At 38.6% G+C, this 17,870-nt stretch overlaps 1 protein-coding gene across 1 annotated transcript in view; it reads right to left on the minus strand.

Annotated features, from left to right (window-relative positions):
• The window catches only part of GALNTL6 (polypeptide N-acetylgalactosaminyltransferase like 6), a 1,203,768-nt gene that overhangs the window by 215,429 nt on the left and 970,469 nt on the right, over positions 1 to 17,870 (minus strand). The window contains exon 6 of the mRNA XM_003938723.4: positions 3,866 to 4,051. Coding sequence (XP_003938772.1) covers positions 3,866 to 4,051 — 186 coding nt within the window. The remainder of the gene's footprint in view (positions 1 to 3,865; positions 4,052 to 17,870) is intronic.

Consider the following 17,870-nt stretch of genomic DNA (forward strand, 5'->3'; position numbering starts at 1 on the left):
CTATCATTTTTCAGCAAAGAGAAGCCTACAGTCCCCTACTAATGCATAAGGCTTGCAGCCTTGGCTCCCTGTCATCCTAAGAGCACTTTTCAGGAATCTCCGAATTCTGGACTTAACAGGATGGGACAGTGATTAGGCCCAATTAGAGCTGTTGTATTTTCCTTTAAGAAAGTTATGTCCCAGAGAGACTTGCAGAAGTCCATTTAGCTCTACCTCTGTCACATTTTTGCTCTGACCTGTCCCCAATCTGTCATTTTATCGTGCATCCAGCATGCACAGAGTATAAACAGTACTTGTGTTCTTTCAAGCACACTGCTAGAGCCTGCTGAGAAAATACTGGCCTGCTTTCTGGAGGTTCCAAAATGTAAATATTTAACTTCATGGTTTTTGTAGCATCTAATCTCACACCAATCTTGATGGCTGCTCCCCTCTAAATGCTGACAGATCATACATAGAATTCGTTGCTCTCAGGTTTGCCAGAGATTTTTCCAAGTCTTATTTTGCCACTATTCTTGGAGATGAACTCTGTTGATCAAAGCTATACATTTTCTTCCCTCTCATATTCACAAAAGTATGAGGAGATATAATACTACTGCAATCACTTCTGCTACTATTAAATTCTTGAGTTAACTACCAAGTAATTTATTCTTATGCTATTCTAATACTCTTAGCAACCCCGTAGTGTAACTATTATTGTCATCCCCAATTTATGTGTGAGGAAGCTGAGATTAGAGAAATTAAATAACTTGTCAAGGGTCATGCAGCTATTGAGAGCAATAACCAAGATGTAGCCTCTGCTTAACAATCCAATTTCAAATCTGACCTTTCGAGCATTCCATTGTGCTTCTCATGATAGCAGAGAAGTGTTTTTTTTTTTTTTTTTCAGTTCCAGTACCTTCCTTTCCTATGTGGGTGTGGTTATTATGATGACATTAACAGCTAGCACAGGGCACTGGTATTTGCATCCTTCGGTTTAGCTAGAATAACAACCTGTGAGGTATCTTTCTTTCCAAGAATGTGCATTTAGCTAATATTTGTTGTAACAGACCAATGCTGTCTAATAGGCAGAGCTTCTTGTATTTGGAAAACCCCTGCATGTGACAGTAAACAAATAACAGATGTCATTTAGAACGATTATGAAGTTTGGTTAATTCCATATTATATTGTGTTTCCCATGAGATTGTGAAGTAAATGTAATTTGTTTTGGGGATAAAGTTCTTACAGTAAGGAAACCAGCCGTTTGCTTTAGAAGTTTCTCTTAAGCATGGGATGAAAAGCATAAGGTTTTACTGGCTGTGATAATAAATGGCTTTATTTTGATGACACTTATGGAACAGGGTATGGAAACCATAGCATCCTATGGAAAAATTCTCTTCTAAGTCTACATGCCTTTCCATCGATTCATACAACTGTCCATCTGTCCATCCATCCATCCATCCATCCAGTCATTCTTTTCATATTTCAATAATTATTTATTGATTAGAAACGATGTACCAGTCACTTTTTCTACATTCTGGAGTTACCATGATGAATAATGTCACAAAATTTCTGTCTTTAAGAATGAAGCAAAGACAATAAACATAATAAATAACTACATTGTACAGTGTTTTAAAAGGTGATACATGAGATGAGAAAAAAATAAAACAAGGCAAGGGGAATGCAAGATACTGGAGTGGAAACGGTTGCAATTTTAGAGCATGACCCTGGTAAGCCACAGAGAGCTAGAGGTGGCCTTTGCCTTACTTCAGTTTAATTAGCAGATGAAGAGACTCCCTCCAGCACCATTTCTAGTTAATCTCCACCAAGAGATGGCTAAGCAACTGTTTTCCACCAGGGCAAGCCTTACAATGAGTTTTACTGAATGGTATTTCCATTTGGTAATATTTTATTGAATGGTATTTCCCCCAGAGATGTCTTTGACAGAGGAGACTATCATTGCTGGGTCCAGAGTATTTTTTTCTCTCATCCCTGCAGGTATTTTAATATTAAGGTTTCAGTGACTTTCTTCAATCAAATTCAGAATCAGGTTGACTTACAAGTTCCTTGACCATCAAGGAGTCCCAAGGTGACCCAAAGAGAATGTGTCTGTTAAATTAACTGTCAACTTTTCCTTCAAATTTCCTTTTCACTCTCATCCAGCTGTACTAGCTTAGGTTGAAAGCAGCATGACTAATTTTTCATCCACGGCTTGTGCCTACATTTCAATTTCCAGGGATCAAACAAACAGACTTAATGGGAAATTGAAATTCAGGTATAATCCCAAGGTGAAAAATGAGCCAAGAAACTGTGTGCCTCTGCCTGTTTTTTCATTTTGGATGATGTGTCAAGACACTGATGGAGGGAAATAAAAAAAGATAGTGATCCTGAGCTTGAATCATTTCTTATCCATCAGGACTACAGGAAATGAGATACTTTAATGAGAAAATTTGGATTGTGGGTTTCTCTTACTCTTTTTTCCTTTTTTCTATCTTCTTTTTAGTTAGATTCATAGTGAACAATCAGAGACTCAATAATTGTCATTTAGGGATTTGCTTTGGTTCATAAATAAATTAGGCCTTTTGCTGACTTCCCTGAGTATTCAACACCATACAGGTCAAATTCTGTTTGAGGGAATCTCACTGTTGCTGATGAAGCTCTAAATTGCTATGTCCTTGGACAAGGTACTTTTAATTAAAGACTCAGAGGAGTCTCTGACTGTAGGGGCGCCTAAACATCGCGGTTTATTAGGATGGCCGGGTAGTCGTCTGTGCAGGGGTGTGTGGCTGGGCAATGCGGCGGGGGGTGTTGCATGCTGGTTGTTTCTTGTTTTAAATCCTATACAGTTTCAATTGATTTTCCTCCTACATCTTTTACTAATGGAGCTTTGCTGGTTCTTGCTGAAAACCTACACAGTAGTCAATAGCAAATTGTTCTTTCTGATACAGCTATTGTGAAGGCAGTTGCTACTGACTTCAGTTCCAAGACCAGGGATATTTTTACAATAAAAGTTGTTTTAGCAAAGTTGGAAGGGAGAACACTATGTGTGCACCAAGAGATTTTTAGAAAGAGTGTTTTTTCTTCAAGCTGACAATTTATTTCTTATCTACAAGTGGACTTTATATTTGACTTTATTTTAAAATAAAAATAATGAAGCCTGAACTGAACCACAGATATGTTTTCTAGCTTAAATTACTTTCAGTTCTTTTGTGTTTCTAACAGTTCAAATGTGTTATGACATAATCTTCTTTCCCTAGGCTTAGCCATATTGTGAGCATTTAAGACATAGCACCTGGACAGCAGTGCTGTGTTTGAAGGGGTTTATGTAAATACAGGAAACTGTGTATTTAGGGATATAGTCTGGTGCCAGAAGTGGAAAGAATAACAGAAAAGAAATGGCATTATAAATCCTAGAAAACGTCAAGGTGCTTACACTTTAACTGTATTCTGGGGATGAATAATTTTCCTTCCTCTTTTTTCTTAACAATCCTGTAATACTTGTTCTGTGTGTGTGTGTGTGTGTGCATTGTACTGTAGTTACAGAAGAACTATAAAAGAGTTTTGGGATACTTTTTTCTCTTAGTGTTCACCCAGTGAATTTGACTACAATAAAGGAGGATATCTAAGATAAATGAAGCCTTTTTAAATCTGTAAGTAACATTGAAGTTGATATTATCTAAAATGCCAATTTTGTGGCATTACCTAGGATACTGTCTAGGACAGTTACTTGGAAAACTGTCCTCAGCCGTGGTAGAATGTAGAATTCAAGGCTTTACTGGAAAACTTGTAGAAGGGACCTCTAGCGTTTGTTGATTGCAAACTAAATAGAGGCAAACCGTGCACTGCCCCTGAGGCATCCCAGGATGGTGCCACAGCAGCCTATACTCACTGAGGAGCGGGGGCAGCCAGTTCACATTGACCTCGCAGTGAGAGTCCAGGAACGTCAGGACTTCTCCTCTGGCCATAGATGCCCCCAAGAGTCGGGTCCGGATGAGTCCTTCTCTTTTCTTGGTGCGAACAATCCTCACTTTGGAAAATCGGGCCATATATTCTTCCAACTTATCCTTCAAGTGTTCTAAGTAGCAAGTAGAGAACGCACAGGAAAAATACATGAAACATTAGTTGCAGCTGAATTATTCACAGTTGTTTGTGCATTGAGAGTATGTGACTGATGAATCCTGGGGTAACATTTTAAAAGTCTATGTTTCTCATCTTCTTATCTAGATGGGAGATACTAATAAGATTTTTAGATCTTACACTTTCCAAAATGCCTCATAAACTGCAGATAGTGCCCTTTTTTGAACACAGAAGTCACAGACATGCCAGAGCTCTGTTATGCAGTTACTGCTGGCTGACCACCCTGGTGTATAATCCTAGCTAGCACTCCAAAGAGGGGCTTCTGCCATTTGGTTCCTGCTGCGTAAAGTCATATGAAAATCCTGGAAATGGGCTCTTTCCAACGAAAGAGCTCTTTACAGCAAGGCTTTGCTCATTATTTTGTGTATTGAAAATAATGCATGTAGGCCGGGCGTGGTGGCTCACACCTGTAATCCCAGCACTTTCGGAAGCCGAGGCGGGTGGATCACGAGGTCAGGAGTTCAAGACCAGCCTGACCAACATGGTGAAACTCCATCTTTACTAAAAATACAGAAATTAGCTGGGCCTGGTGGTGCATGCCTGTAATCCCAGCTACTCAGGTGGCTGAGGCAGGAGAATTGCCTGAACTTGGGAGGCGGAGGTTGCAGTGAGCCAAGATTATGCCACTGCACTCCAGCCTGGGCAGCAGAGTGAGACTTTGTCTCAAAAATAAATAAATAAAAATTAAAAAAAAGAAAGAAAATAATGCATATAAAACAACAGGAAAGAAAAATATCTGTCATATCAACAAGAACCAAACAGATTTTTTTCCCTCCACAAGTTAATAGCAAACTAGTCAGCAAGTTTAGCCTCCGGCTTCTGATTTAAAGTGGAAAGGTGACTGACTGCAGATGAAATACTAGACAGTCATTTGGAGATTACCTATTAAAGATTTGGAAATATATTTTAGCTATTTAAATTTGGAAGTGTGTCTTGCCTAATTAAAAGCAAATAGTGGAAACAAAATCAAATCAGATAATTTATTCACAGAATAAAATATTTCCTACTGTCTGGGACAAAATGCATCAAACTCTCAGTTCTTATTATGTTAAATAAGAGCATTTGCTGCCTTTCTGTGGGTTATGTGCTTATATATTTTATCTCCTCTGCTTTCACTCTGCCATATCTAAGACATTATGAGGACTTTATTGGAATCTCTGACAGGTATAGTCTAATATTCGTTGAAATGAAATCTTAGTATCCTGTATGCTCTGTATTTTTCACTTTTCAAACTTTCTCTGCATGTTTGTGATCAAAGGCAATATTATCAAGTCTCTTCCCATGATCTGTAGCAATAGGGATTCATGTAGGATTTGTGATTCCTTCCTGCTATCCAATGTAACAGATGTCAGAATTACTCTGTATTGGAGTTTCTCTGCACATAGAGGTTCATTCTCATTTCTTATTATTAGGGTACTTTTATAAAATCGTAACTTCCCTTTTTATTGACTGTTCTGTTTCAAAAATGGGTCAATGAAAACAATATTTGTCTTTCTAATATTCACTATAAGAGAACACAGATGGGGCTGGGGATGGTGGCTTATGCCTGTAATCCCAGCACTTTGAGAGGCTGAGGTGGGCAGATCACCTGAGGTCAGGAGTTCAAGACCAGCTTGACTAACATAGTAAAGCCCAGTCTCTATCAAAAATACAAAAATTAATCGGGTGTGGGGGTGGGAACCTGTAATCCCAGATACTCGGGAGGCTGAGGCAGGAAAACTGCTTGAACCCAGGAGGTGGAGGTTGCAGTGAGCCAAGATCAACCCACTGTGCTCCAGCCTAGAAAATAGAATGAGACTGTGTCTCAAAAAAAAAAAAAAAAAAAGGTGATTTTCCATGAGAGTGTTTTAGCTCAAAATCTGTTCCCCATATTTTGTTCTTCATGGAAGTAACAGGGATACAAAGATCAGACTTGGAAAAGCAAACTCTTTTTCCATGGTTGCAATCAGAGTAGTCTTGGGAGGGAGGAGTCTGCAGTGGTAATACATATGAGCAGATCATGCAAACTCTCGAAGCCTGAATAACCTCACTTATAAAGAATTTGGGGGATTGTTTTTTCCTCCTAGAATGTGGTAGACAGTCAAGCTTTGATTTAGGCTTGAGTGAGACTGGTCAGTGTTCAGTCAACAAACATTTATGTGTTAACCCAATAATTGAAGACTAGTAAGTCACTTTTATGTATGAAGAAAAACAGCATTTTTATCTGAAGAAATGCCTTTGAATGTTGAGCTTGAATGACAAAAAAGTTTAGAATTTTCTTTTTCCTGGTGAGATTCTGATAGTTCATCATTTTGTATCTCTTGCAAATTAAAGGAAAATGTTTTGGGAAGCCACGGACTAACAAATATGATCGTATAAGCGGTGTTGTGCTAGCTCCACCAAGAGATGGGTTCTACTGTGTGCCTCTCTGCTCATGCCCCTCTGCTCAGTGCTCCCCAAAGTGATGGCCTCCCAGCTCCACTGTGTGCAAGCTGCAAAGAAAGCTTCTAAGGGCTGAACAAACACAGTGCCTGTGTGTAAGCTTGCAGCTTTACTATCTTATCAGGGAATTAAAGAAGACACAAGTGACACTGTTGCACAATCAAAGGCAATGACTAAGTGATGAGTGATCAATACAAGGATGCCGTTATGTGTCAGTGTCTTGAATGGGCCTTGTTCCGTCAGGATTTCCCACAGTAATAAATGTTTAAGAAAACTTTATAATCTCATTACTGTAATTTACCTGGGCATTGAAATCTTTCTGTATCATCAAATTACAAAGAAGTGGCATTCTGTATGTCTCTTTGTAAATCTGTTGTTTGGACCACAGATGATATTGTCTCATGGAAATAGTGTCACAACAGTAACTGGGGACTATACACAGATCACCAATACTTGTTAGGCCCACTAAAATATGTTTTTCCCCTTCACTATTCATTGTTAAACATCACACTATGAGTACATCTCAGCAGTCCAAGACACATTTACATTTTTCCTTCCTAACCCCCAAGCACTAAGAGGGCCTCTTTTGGGATTAATGAGTAATTTTCCATAGTTCCATTACAGAATAGTTGTTCTAGAATATTCTCACTTCCAAAGTCTTGAAAAGTGAGAGTCAAAGGGTTAAGTGACCTGAGAATGGTTGTCCCAACTTTGGATTTAGACTTCCGTATTCTTTGGTTTGTAGGAAATTCTCTAGAACTCAGTGAGGACTGTCTCTATATGTTTTTAGTTCTCTGTACACATTTTCTGACACTGAATATTTTTCTTATATTAAAGCCCATTTTAATTTGCTAAAAAGATTGTATAGTATGAATTCACTAAGTATAAGGGATTTGACCCCTCAGTAGTGTCCATTAGATGTTTAGATCAATTCTTCTAGTTTGAATTTTATGGTGATAATTAGCTTGCTCTGCCTCAGATAATGATCTGGTTGACTGCACTTTGAGGGGTCCTTTTTCTCTTTGTAGTTCATCATAATATCTAATTACTCATAACTCACAATGAAGGCAGGTATCATCAGTCTAATTAGTAAATTAAACTCTCATATGAGGGAGTTACTGAAGATGGTAGAGATGGCTTTAAATTAAAAACATTTTGCCTTTCTTTGATATGAACAGGCTTTAGATTCATTTATAAAATGTTATTAACATGGTTTTAAACATAATTTTATATTATTTTAATTGAAGTATTACATTTTTGAAGATTACTTTTGAACTCCTTTAATTTTAAATACTACCGAGGAAATTTATGAGTTTTATGTATAAACCAGGGAGATCTGCTTAGTGACTTTCAGACATTTGCAAAACTGTTTATAATCTTTTTGGTCAGTGGTCGTAGGTAATCAGTGAATAATTACTGTTAAAATCCACGGAGCTCCAGTAAATCCTGATGACCTGGAAAAATGAATACAACTTCAAAAACAGCAGTTTTGGCCAGGGCTTATTGTGTCACTGTGAAGCAATGATGAGATAAAAAGTTGTACTCCAATGAAATTTTGACTTCATGTTACTGTGAATACCAAATTTAGCAGGTTTGTAGAATGTATTTTCCTCTTTCTTTCAGAGATTTCACTTACGTGTCATACATTTTTATGGAGAATAACCATTCATTAGTGAATTTAGTGTTTAGGGAAACATCTAAACAGCAAAAATGTTAACCTTCAACAATTTGCACAGTCAAGGCAGTTAAAGATTTGAGTCCTAGTCCTGTTGCTGACTGGCTGCGTGACTTTGGGTAAGTCCCTTCATACCATATGACCTCTGTTTCCTAAGCTGTAAGATGAAGGGTGTGTGACTGACTCATCTCAACGATTCCTTCTTATTTTCTGATTCTATAATTTCCCTTGTGATGTTTTACTTACTGAGTAGATTCACTACTCTCAAATTCTTAGTTTTTTCTTTTAAAAGCTTCCCAGTAGTTGGTATGTTGGTGGAGTGTGTGTGTGTGTGTGTGTGTGTTCTTTTGGCTATGTCTCACTTTTGAAAGAGACAAATCAAATTAAAGCTAACATGTACCACAGGGTTAGTCAGAAAACAAACTCCAGGATGCTTTCTTTGGTCACTATGGCTTCCATCTCATCTTGTACAGTTCACTGTCTATGAGACTATCACTAATGTCAGAATAATGACTTTGAAGCATTGTAAGTTCATCAAAGATTTAAATCTATTCAATAAGTTATGCTTATTATGCCAGAAAAATGCAGTCACAGTTTAGAAAGCTTTGAGGGATTGTTCCCAAGGGAGCTGACAAGCTAGTGACCATTAGTATTAGAGACCCTAGTCAGGGCATTGCTAAGTGGAAGACTCACTAAAGGCCATGCCAACAGCTGCCCGAGGCTCAGCAGCTGGTAGGGAGGCCTAACCACTTGTTGCTTAGTTCTTTCTGTTTCCTTTGAATTTCCTAATTTAAATCTCAAGGGGAGAGCAAGAGGGGCCATGATACACTATTGATCTGGAGATATGGATTTCTATGTTTAAGCACACTTACGGTGATAAAATTTCTTTGATGTTTATACTTTGGTGTTGGCTGATTGACATAAGTTATTATGGGTGCTAGTTATTATGGTGATACTTGGCTATGAGTTCTGAAATGTGACAAATTATAAATACACAGAAACAAACATATCTAAAACTTTGTTGGTTAATCCTTACATAACAAGAATATGCTATTAAGTGCAACTCTTATTGTGGATATTTTGAAGTTTTACCACAGTGACAGGAATACTTTACAGCTAGAGAATATAAGATATTCTTACACTTCTTAATCTACTTGGCATATGTCATGTATATATTTTGACTGCAAGTGGAAATGTTAGGGATAACTGTCTACTTAGCAGGCCTATAAAGACATTTCCTGTCTTCTTTACACAGGAGACACATAAATATTTTAAGTCTCTAGCTAAATTCCAGAAAATTGTCAATCTCTTCGTGTCCTAGTAGAACACACCAAATCAGTCCCTTTTGATAGCATTTGTCTATAGGCATTTCACAATTATCTCTAGAGCACAAAAAAGTCTATCCTAGAAAAGAAGAGAACTATTGAAACCATATTAAATTGCTTCTAGTGTGATTTCAGCTGGTTCTATCTCTGGATGTCTTATTTCTATTCTAATACACAAAGCATCATAAGTTATTTGGAAAATAGAAAAATCTTAAATAGACAAAATATATTTTTGCTAATATAAAAAGAAAAAAAGATAGAATTAGAATGTCACGTTTTGCAACCCCTAATGAATGAATGGATCAAGCCAATTACAGGCTTTTAACATCACAAAAGGAGTGATAATAACTTATATACTTCCTGATAGGGAAACACATCACTACCTATGAAGAATTCTTGTGAAATGCATTGAATCTGGATTTATTCATTTCTTTAGATAAGTGGTCCCAAACCTTTTTGGCACCAGGGGCCAGTTACATGGTAGACAATTTTCCACAGAGGGCGGAGAGAAATGGTAACAAGAAGAAACTATTCTACCTCAGATCACCAGGCATTAGATTCTCATAAGAAGCACACAACCTAGATCTCTCACATGTGCAGTTCACAATAGAATTCGGCTCCTACAAGAATCTAATGCCACTGCTGATCTGATAGGAGGCAGAGCTCAGGTGGTAATGCTCGCTCACCTGTTGCTCACCTCCTGCTGTGGCCGGGTTCCTAACAGGCCACACATGGGGACTGGTCTGCTGCCCCAGGGGTTGGGGACCCCAGATGTAGGTCTGACTGTTCCCTGACATGTCTGAGGATTGGGCTGTTTATTCTTGCTGCCCAATAATGAGACGTAGACGAACTGGGAAAGAAGATAATTTATTCCTGTAACCGAGTATAATCTGTAATGGAGTACAATCTGTAAACAGGCCTAGAAAATATTGCTAAATCAACTCAAAATGACAGAGTTTTTCAGAGCTTATATACCATTTGAACTATATGTCTACATGTAACTGTGCATTCATCTAAAAACATAAGTGATTAACTTCTTATCTATAACTTCTAATCTATAACTAAGGTCTGAATTTTGAAGACCTCCCTCTGGAGCTTCAGTAAATTTACTTAACCTAGATGGGTCCAGGTTCTGGGGGTGATTAACCACCCCTCCTTTTTTTTTGAGATGGTGTCTCACTCCATTGTGCAGTGGCATGATCTCAGCTCACTGCAGCCTCCACCTCCCAGGTTCAAGAGATTCCCCTGCTCAGCCTCCCGAGTAGCTGGGACTACAACCACGTACCACCATGCCTGGCTAATTTTTTAAGTTTATTTTTTACATTTTTAGTAGAGATGTGGTTCCATCATGTTGACCAGGCTGGTCTCAAACTCCTGTCTTCAAGTGGCCCCCTCACCTTGGTATCCCAAAGTGCTGGGATTACAGGTGTGAGCCACTGCACCCGGCCCCCTTACTTAGTCTCCTGCAAAATCATGGAAGTTTGGGGAGTTCCTTTAGACTATCAATAAAACTTGTTTGTGGAGGTCTGCGTAGTTTTTATTATCTTGTCATGCTTGAAGGCCCAAGAAAGACCTAGGCAAAACTCTTGGTGGGCTTTTGTTACACTTCAGTCTTTGTATAAAAGCACTAGCTCTTCCAGTTTTAATATTTAACTTAAACACTCAGTTAATGCTGAAACTGTTGTTATGGAGGTCTGCCTGTTTCACTGTTAGTGAGAGCTGGCCTGCCACATAACTACAGATTTATAGGGTATAAAGGAATTGGAGAATATATTAAATGACACAACAGGAATATGATTGGCAAAATCCAAACAATGGGAAATACCCCAGGACCAAGGGCTTGAAATTTTTCAGTAAACAAGTTATAGGGAAAAAAATAAATATTTATCATTAAAAACATTCTTATAATTAAAAACAAATCCTTATTAATAAATTATAAGAAAAAAAGAAGTGAAAGGGGAATGCTGAAGACTAAGAGACACTCAAGAAACTTGGCAACTGAAAGGGCTATCCAAGATGGCCGAATAGAATCAGCTCTGGATGCAGCTCCCAGTGAAAACAAAGAGGGTGAGTGATCACTTCATTTCCAAATGAATTTTTACTGCCCACAGGCCAGGAGATTTCCAGACAAAAAAGCACCACAAGCCTCCAGCACAGCTGTTTCAGCTGGTGCAGTGGGTCTCTGCACAAAAGTCACAGAAATCTGGGCACCATTTCAACTGTGAACTGGAACACCTGGGAGACAGAGTCACCCATTCACCTGAAAAAAAAAAGGGGACTGAAACAGGGAGCCGGGTGATCTGGTTTGGCTGGTCCCATCCCCACAAAGACCAGCAATCTGAAATGCGCTGGATTGAGAGCAAGCATAGCTGGACCCAGGATGGTCCAGCTCTGTGGGGGAAAGGGCGTCCACCATTAACGAGGCAGTCCACCATAACTGAGGCAGACCACCATAACTGAGGCAGTTCTAACTATACCCCTATAAACAAAACTGCAAGGAAGTTCACACAGCAGCTGGGCAGGGTCCACGGCAGCTCAGCAATGCCTCTGTGGGCACACTGTGACTAGGCTACCTCTTCACTGGGCAGGGCATCTCTGAAAAAAGTCAGAAGCACAACGGGAACTTATAAATAAAGCCCTACCTTCCCAGGACAGAGCACCTGGGAAAAAAAGGCAGTTATGAATTTCACTGCAGCAGACTTAAACATACCTGGCCATCAGCTCTGAATGGAACAATGGAGCTCACAGCTCAGCATTTGAGCTCCTATAAGAGACAGACTGTCTCTTCAAGCAGCTCCCCAACCCCTGTATATCCAGAGACACTTCATAAAGGAGAGCTCAGGCTGGCATCTGGTGGGTATCCTTCTGGGATGAAGGTAACAGAAGAAGAAACTGGCAGCAACCCTTACTGTTCTGCAGCCCCCAAAGGTGATCTCCAGGCAAGCAGGGTCTGGAGTGGACCTCCAGCAGTCCTACAGCAGAGGGGCCTGACTGTTAGATGGAAAACTAAGAAACAGAAAGAAATAACTTCATCATCAACAAAAAGGATGTTCAGAGACCCCATCTGAAAGCCACCAACTACAAAGACCATAGGTAGATAAATCCACAAAGATGGGAAGAAACCAGCACAAAAAGGATGAAAACACCAAAAACCAGAATGCTTCTCCTCCTCCAAGGGATTACAACTTCTCACCAGCAAGGGAACAAGGCTGGATGGAGAATGAGTCTGATGAATTGACAGAAATAGGCTTCAGAAGATGGGTAATAACAAACTTCTCTGAGGTGAAAAAACATGTTCTAACACAGGCAAAGAAACTAAGAACCTCGATAAAAGGTTTGATGCAATGCTAATGAGAATAAATAGCTTAGAGAGGAATATAAATAAATTGATGGAGCCAAAAAACACAACACGAGAACTTCACGTAGCATAGGCAAGTTTCAATAGCCGAATAGACCAAGCAGAAGAAAGGATATCAGAGGTTAAAGATCAACTCAATGAAATAAAATAAGAAGGCAAGATTAGAGAAAAAATAGTAAAAAGAAATGAATAAAGCCTTCAAGAAATATGGGATTTTGTGAAAAGACCTAATCTGCATTTGATAGGTGTACCTGAATGTGACAGGGAGAATGAATCCAAGCTAGAAAACACTCTTCAGGATATTATCCACAACTTCCCCAACTTAGCAAGGAAGGCCAATATTTAAGTCCAGGAAACACAGAGAACACCATAAAGATATTCCTCAAGAAGAGCAACCCCAAGGCACATAATTGTCAGATTCACCAGGATTAAAATCAAAGAAAAAATGCTAAGCGCAGCCAGAGAGAAAGATCAGGTTACTCACAAGGGGAAGCCCATCAGACTCACAGTGGATCTTTCAGCAGAAACCCTACAAGCCAGAAGAGAGTGGGGGCCAATATTCAACATCCTTAAATAAAAGAACCTGCAACCTAGAATTTCATATCCAGTCAAACCAAGCTTCATAAGTGAAGGAAAAATAAAATCCTTAGGAACAAGCAATTGCTCAGAGATTTCATGACCACCAGGCCTGCTTTACAAGAGTTTCAGAAAGAAGCATTAAACATAGAAAGGAATAACCAGTACCAGCCACTCCAAAAATGTACCAAATGGTAAAGAGCATTGACTCAATGAAGAAACTGTTTCAACTAACAGAAAAAACAACCAGCTAGCATCAAAATGGCAGGATCACATTCACACATAACAATATTAACCTTAAATGTAAATAGGCTAAATGTCTCAATCAAAAGACACAGACAAGCAAATTGGATTAAAAGTCAAAACCCATTGGTGTGTTGTATTCAGGAAACCCATCTCACATGCAGATACACATAGGCTCAAAATAAAGGGATGGAGAAAGATTTACCAAGCAAATGGAGAGCAAAAAAAGCAGGAATTGAAAGCAAAAAGAGCTAACAATCCTAAAGATATATGCACCCAATACAGGAGCACCCAGATGCATAAAGGAAATTCTTAATGACCTACAAAGAGACTTAGACTCCCACGCAATAATAATTGGAGACTTTAACATCCACTGTCAATATCAGACAGATCAAAGAGACAGAAAATTAACAAGGATATCCAGGACTTGAACTCAGCTGGACCAAGCAAACCTAATACACATTTACAGAGCTCTCCACCCCAAATCCACAGAATATACATTTTTCTTAGCACCACATCACACCTACTCTAAAATTGACCACATAATTCGAAGTAAGTCAGCCCTCAGCAAATGCAAAAGAACGGAAATCATAGCAAACAGTCTCTCAGACAACAGTGCAATCAATTAGAGCTCAGGATTCAGAAATTAACTCAGAACAGCACAACTTCATGGAAACTGAACAACTGGCTCCTGAATGTTGACTGGATAAACAATGAAATGAAGGCAGAAATAAATATGTTCTTTGAAAGCAATGAGAATGAAGACACAACATACTAGAATCTCTGGGATATATTTAAAGCAGCGTCTAGACGAAAACTTATAGCAATAAATGCCCACATGAGTAATAAGGAAAGATCTAAAATCAACACTCTATCATTGAAATTGAAAGAGCTAGATGAGCAAGATCAAAAAAAACTCAAAAGCTAGCAGAAGACAAGAAATAACTAAGATCAGAGCAGAACTAAAGGAGATAGATACAGAAAAAACCCTTCAAAAAATCAATAAATCCAGGACCACTAGCCAGATTAATAAAAAAGAAAAGAGAGAATAATCAAATAGATGCAATAAAAATGATAAAGGGGATATCACCACAGATTCCACAGAAATACAAACCACCATCAGAGGTTACTATAAACAGTAATCTGTTTATAATAATAAACAAGTATGCCTGAGTGAAATGGATAAATTCCTGGATACTTGCACCCTCTCAAGCCTAAACCAGGAAGTAGTTGAAACCCTAACTAGACCAATAACTAGGGCTGAAGTTGAGGCGGCAATTAATAGTCTACCAACCAAAAAAAGCCCAGGTCCAGATGGGTTCACAGCTGAATTCTACCAGACATACAAAGAGGAGCTGGTACCATTCCTTCTGAAACTATTCCAAACAATACAAAAAGAGGGAAACTTCCCAAATCATTTTATGAGACAAACATCACCCTGATACCAAAACTCGGCAGAGACTCAACAAGAAAAGAAAACTTCAGGCCAATATCTATGATGAACATAGATGCAAAAATCTTCAATAAAATACTGGCAAACCAATTGCAATAGTACATCAAGAAGCTTATCCATTATGATCAAGTAGGCTTCATCTCGGGGATGCAAAGCTGTTTCAAATGCAAGTCTATAAACGTAATCACCGCATAAACAGAACCAAAGACAAAAACCACATGATGATCTCAATAGATACAGAGAAGGCCTTTGACAAAATTCAAGAGCCCTTTATACTAAAAACTCATAATAAACTAGGTATCAACAAAACGTATCTCAAAATAATAAAAGCTATTTATGACAAACCCACAGCCAATTATCATAGAGAATGGGCAAAAACTGGAAGCATTCCCTTCGAAATCTGGCACTAGACAAGGATGCCCTCTCTCATCACTCCTAGATACATGTGTGGCCTGTTATGAACCCAGCCACAGCAGGAGGTGAGCAACAGGTGAGTTAGCATTACCACCTGAGCTCTGCCTCTTATCAGATCAGCAGTGGCATTAGATTCTTGTAGGAGCCAAATTCTATTGTGAACTGCACATGTGTATATAGATAAATTTTGGTTGAATGTGGAGGAAATCTCCAGCAAAAACTTTGAGAACTATCTACTACAAAAAATTCTTCCAAAGCAACTCCTCCCAATCCACTAAATACCCAATATTCCACACAGAAAGAAAATTCTGAATATTGGCAATGACAAATGCTTTCAATATAAAACACAGTAGCTATCAAAATAAGAAAATAGCATGCATAAACATCAACGTGCTGGGACCAAAATTATTAACAAGAAAAACCCCCTGAACTTGTAATTTCCCCCCCACTGCAGTATAAATTAATCAAGAATGGTTTGTTTGAAAACATCCTAGCTTCCAGTCTAAATAATCCACATGGTTATAGAGTTCTTAACATCTAATTTGCGTATATCTGTGCCAATTCTTCTCTACGTGCCTCATCTCTTCTCATCTCAGCTGTGTGGTCTGCTCTTTGCATCCAGTGACTATTGCGATCTCTGCCTGCTTTTAGCCTTGCTTTCATGATCAATCATATCAGATATCAGGGAGCTGAATAACATTCAACTTAATTATCTTAGTTAGCTAATCCCCCATATTTACCAATATATCTATTAAATATCTTATCTTCTTCCCATTCTTCTATGAAAACTCACTTCTTATCTTTCAGTAGTTTCTTTAATCTTTAAGACTGTCAGAAATGAACATTTTACAAGATCGTTTGTCTTGAGGTATGACAAAATTAGTTTAAAAATTAGTTTAACAAAGAAAAACATCAAAGAACTAGTATATTTATGATTTTACTTTCTAAAGACTTTAGAGGCAACATCTCATTTGTAAATTTCACAAATCTCCAGCTACTTCACCACCTTCTTATTGTATTTTGCAAACATCAGGTTATATAGTTTTTAAACTGTTTTACTGTTAACTGCTGGTTATTGTTACCTGTAGATGCATATTCATAGCTTGAATAAGCAACCTTTTGGGAGATGATTTGACTTAATGACTTAGTATTAGTCTGTTCTTGCCTTGCTATAAAGAAATACTGGAGACTGGGTAATACATAGAAAAAAGAGGTTTAATTGGCTCAGAGTTTCACAGGCTATACAAGAAGCACTGCTAGGGAGAGAACCTCAGGAAACTTACAATCATGGGAGAAGGTTAAGCAGGTGCACACGCATCATGTGGCCATAGTAGGAGCGAGAGAGGGAGAAAGGTGAAAGGTGCTACAGACTTTTAAACATCCATACCTCTTGAGATCTCACTATCATGAGAACAGCACCAAGGTGATGGTGCTAAACCATTCATGAGAAATCCACCTCTAAGATTTCATCACCTTGCACCAGGCACCACCTCCAACACATGGGATTACAATTGGACATGAGATATGGGTGGGGACCCAGAGTCAAACCATATCCATGATCATCTCTAAAAACTGGGACTAAGAGTAATTTTTCCCATAAAAATAATGATTTTCTGTTACTTGTTTTTCTAAGACAGAACCAGAGTAAGAAATGAAAACTATGGACTTAAACAACTATAAGTTAATATGAGCCACATCAAGGATGCTGTTATTAAGGGGGAGTTGCAGCCTCCCAATAAAACCCAATACTGCATGTATAAATCAGCAAGCTGCCTAGAACCCACCTCTAAACTTAAGGTACTTACAAATTCATTTGGCGCTTTGGAGCTATTAGAAAATTCAAAGTCATTTAAAAAACCAAAGCCAGGATTTCTGAGAAAGGGAAAAATTAATCTTTAGCTAGTAAAGTATATAATTCAGGAGAGACAAAAAACAAAAACAAACAAACAAAAATGGCCAGGTGTGTAATCCCATCCCTTTGGGAGGCTGTAATCCAATCCCTTTGGGAGGCTGAGGAGGGTGGATCATCTGAAGTCAGGAGTTCAAGGTCTACCTGGCCAACTTGGCAAAACCCTGTCTCTACTAAAATTACAAAAATTAGCAGGGCTTGGTGGTGTGTGCCTGTATTCCCAGCTACTCTGGTATGTATTATTTTATTTTATTTTTATTTTTATTTTTATTTTTTTTTGAGATGGAGTTTCGCTCTTGTTACCCAGGCTGGAATGCAATGGTGCGATCTTGGCTCACCGCATCCTCCGCCTCCTGGGTTCAGGCAATTCTCCTGCCTCAGTC

Source organism: Saimiri boliviensis, chromosome 3 (genome assembly GCF_048565385.1).
Source record: "Saimiri boliviensis isolate mSaiBol1 chromosome 3, mSaiBol1.pri, whole genome shotgun sequence".
Lineage (NCBI taxonomy): Eukaryota > Metazoa > Chordata > Mammalia > Primates > Cebidae > Saimiri > Saimiri boliviensis.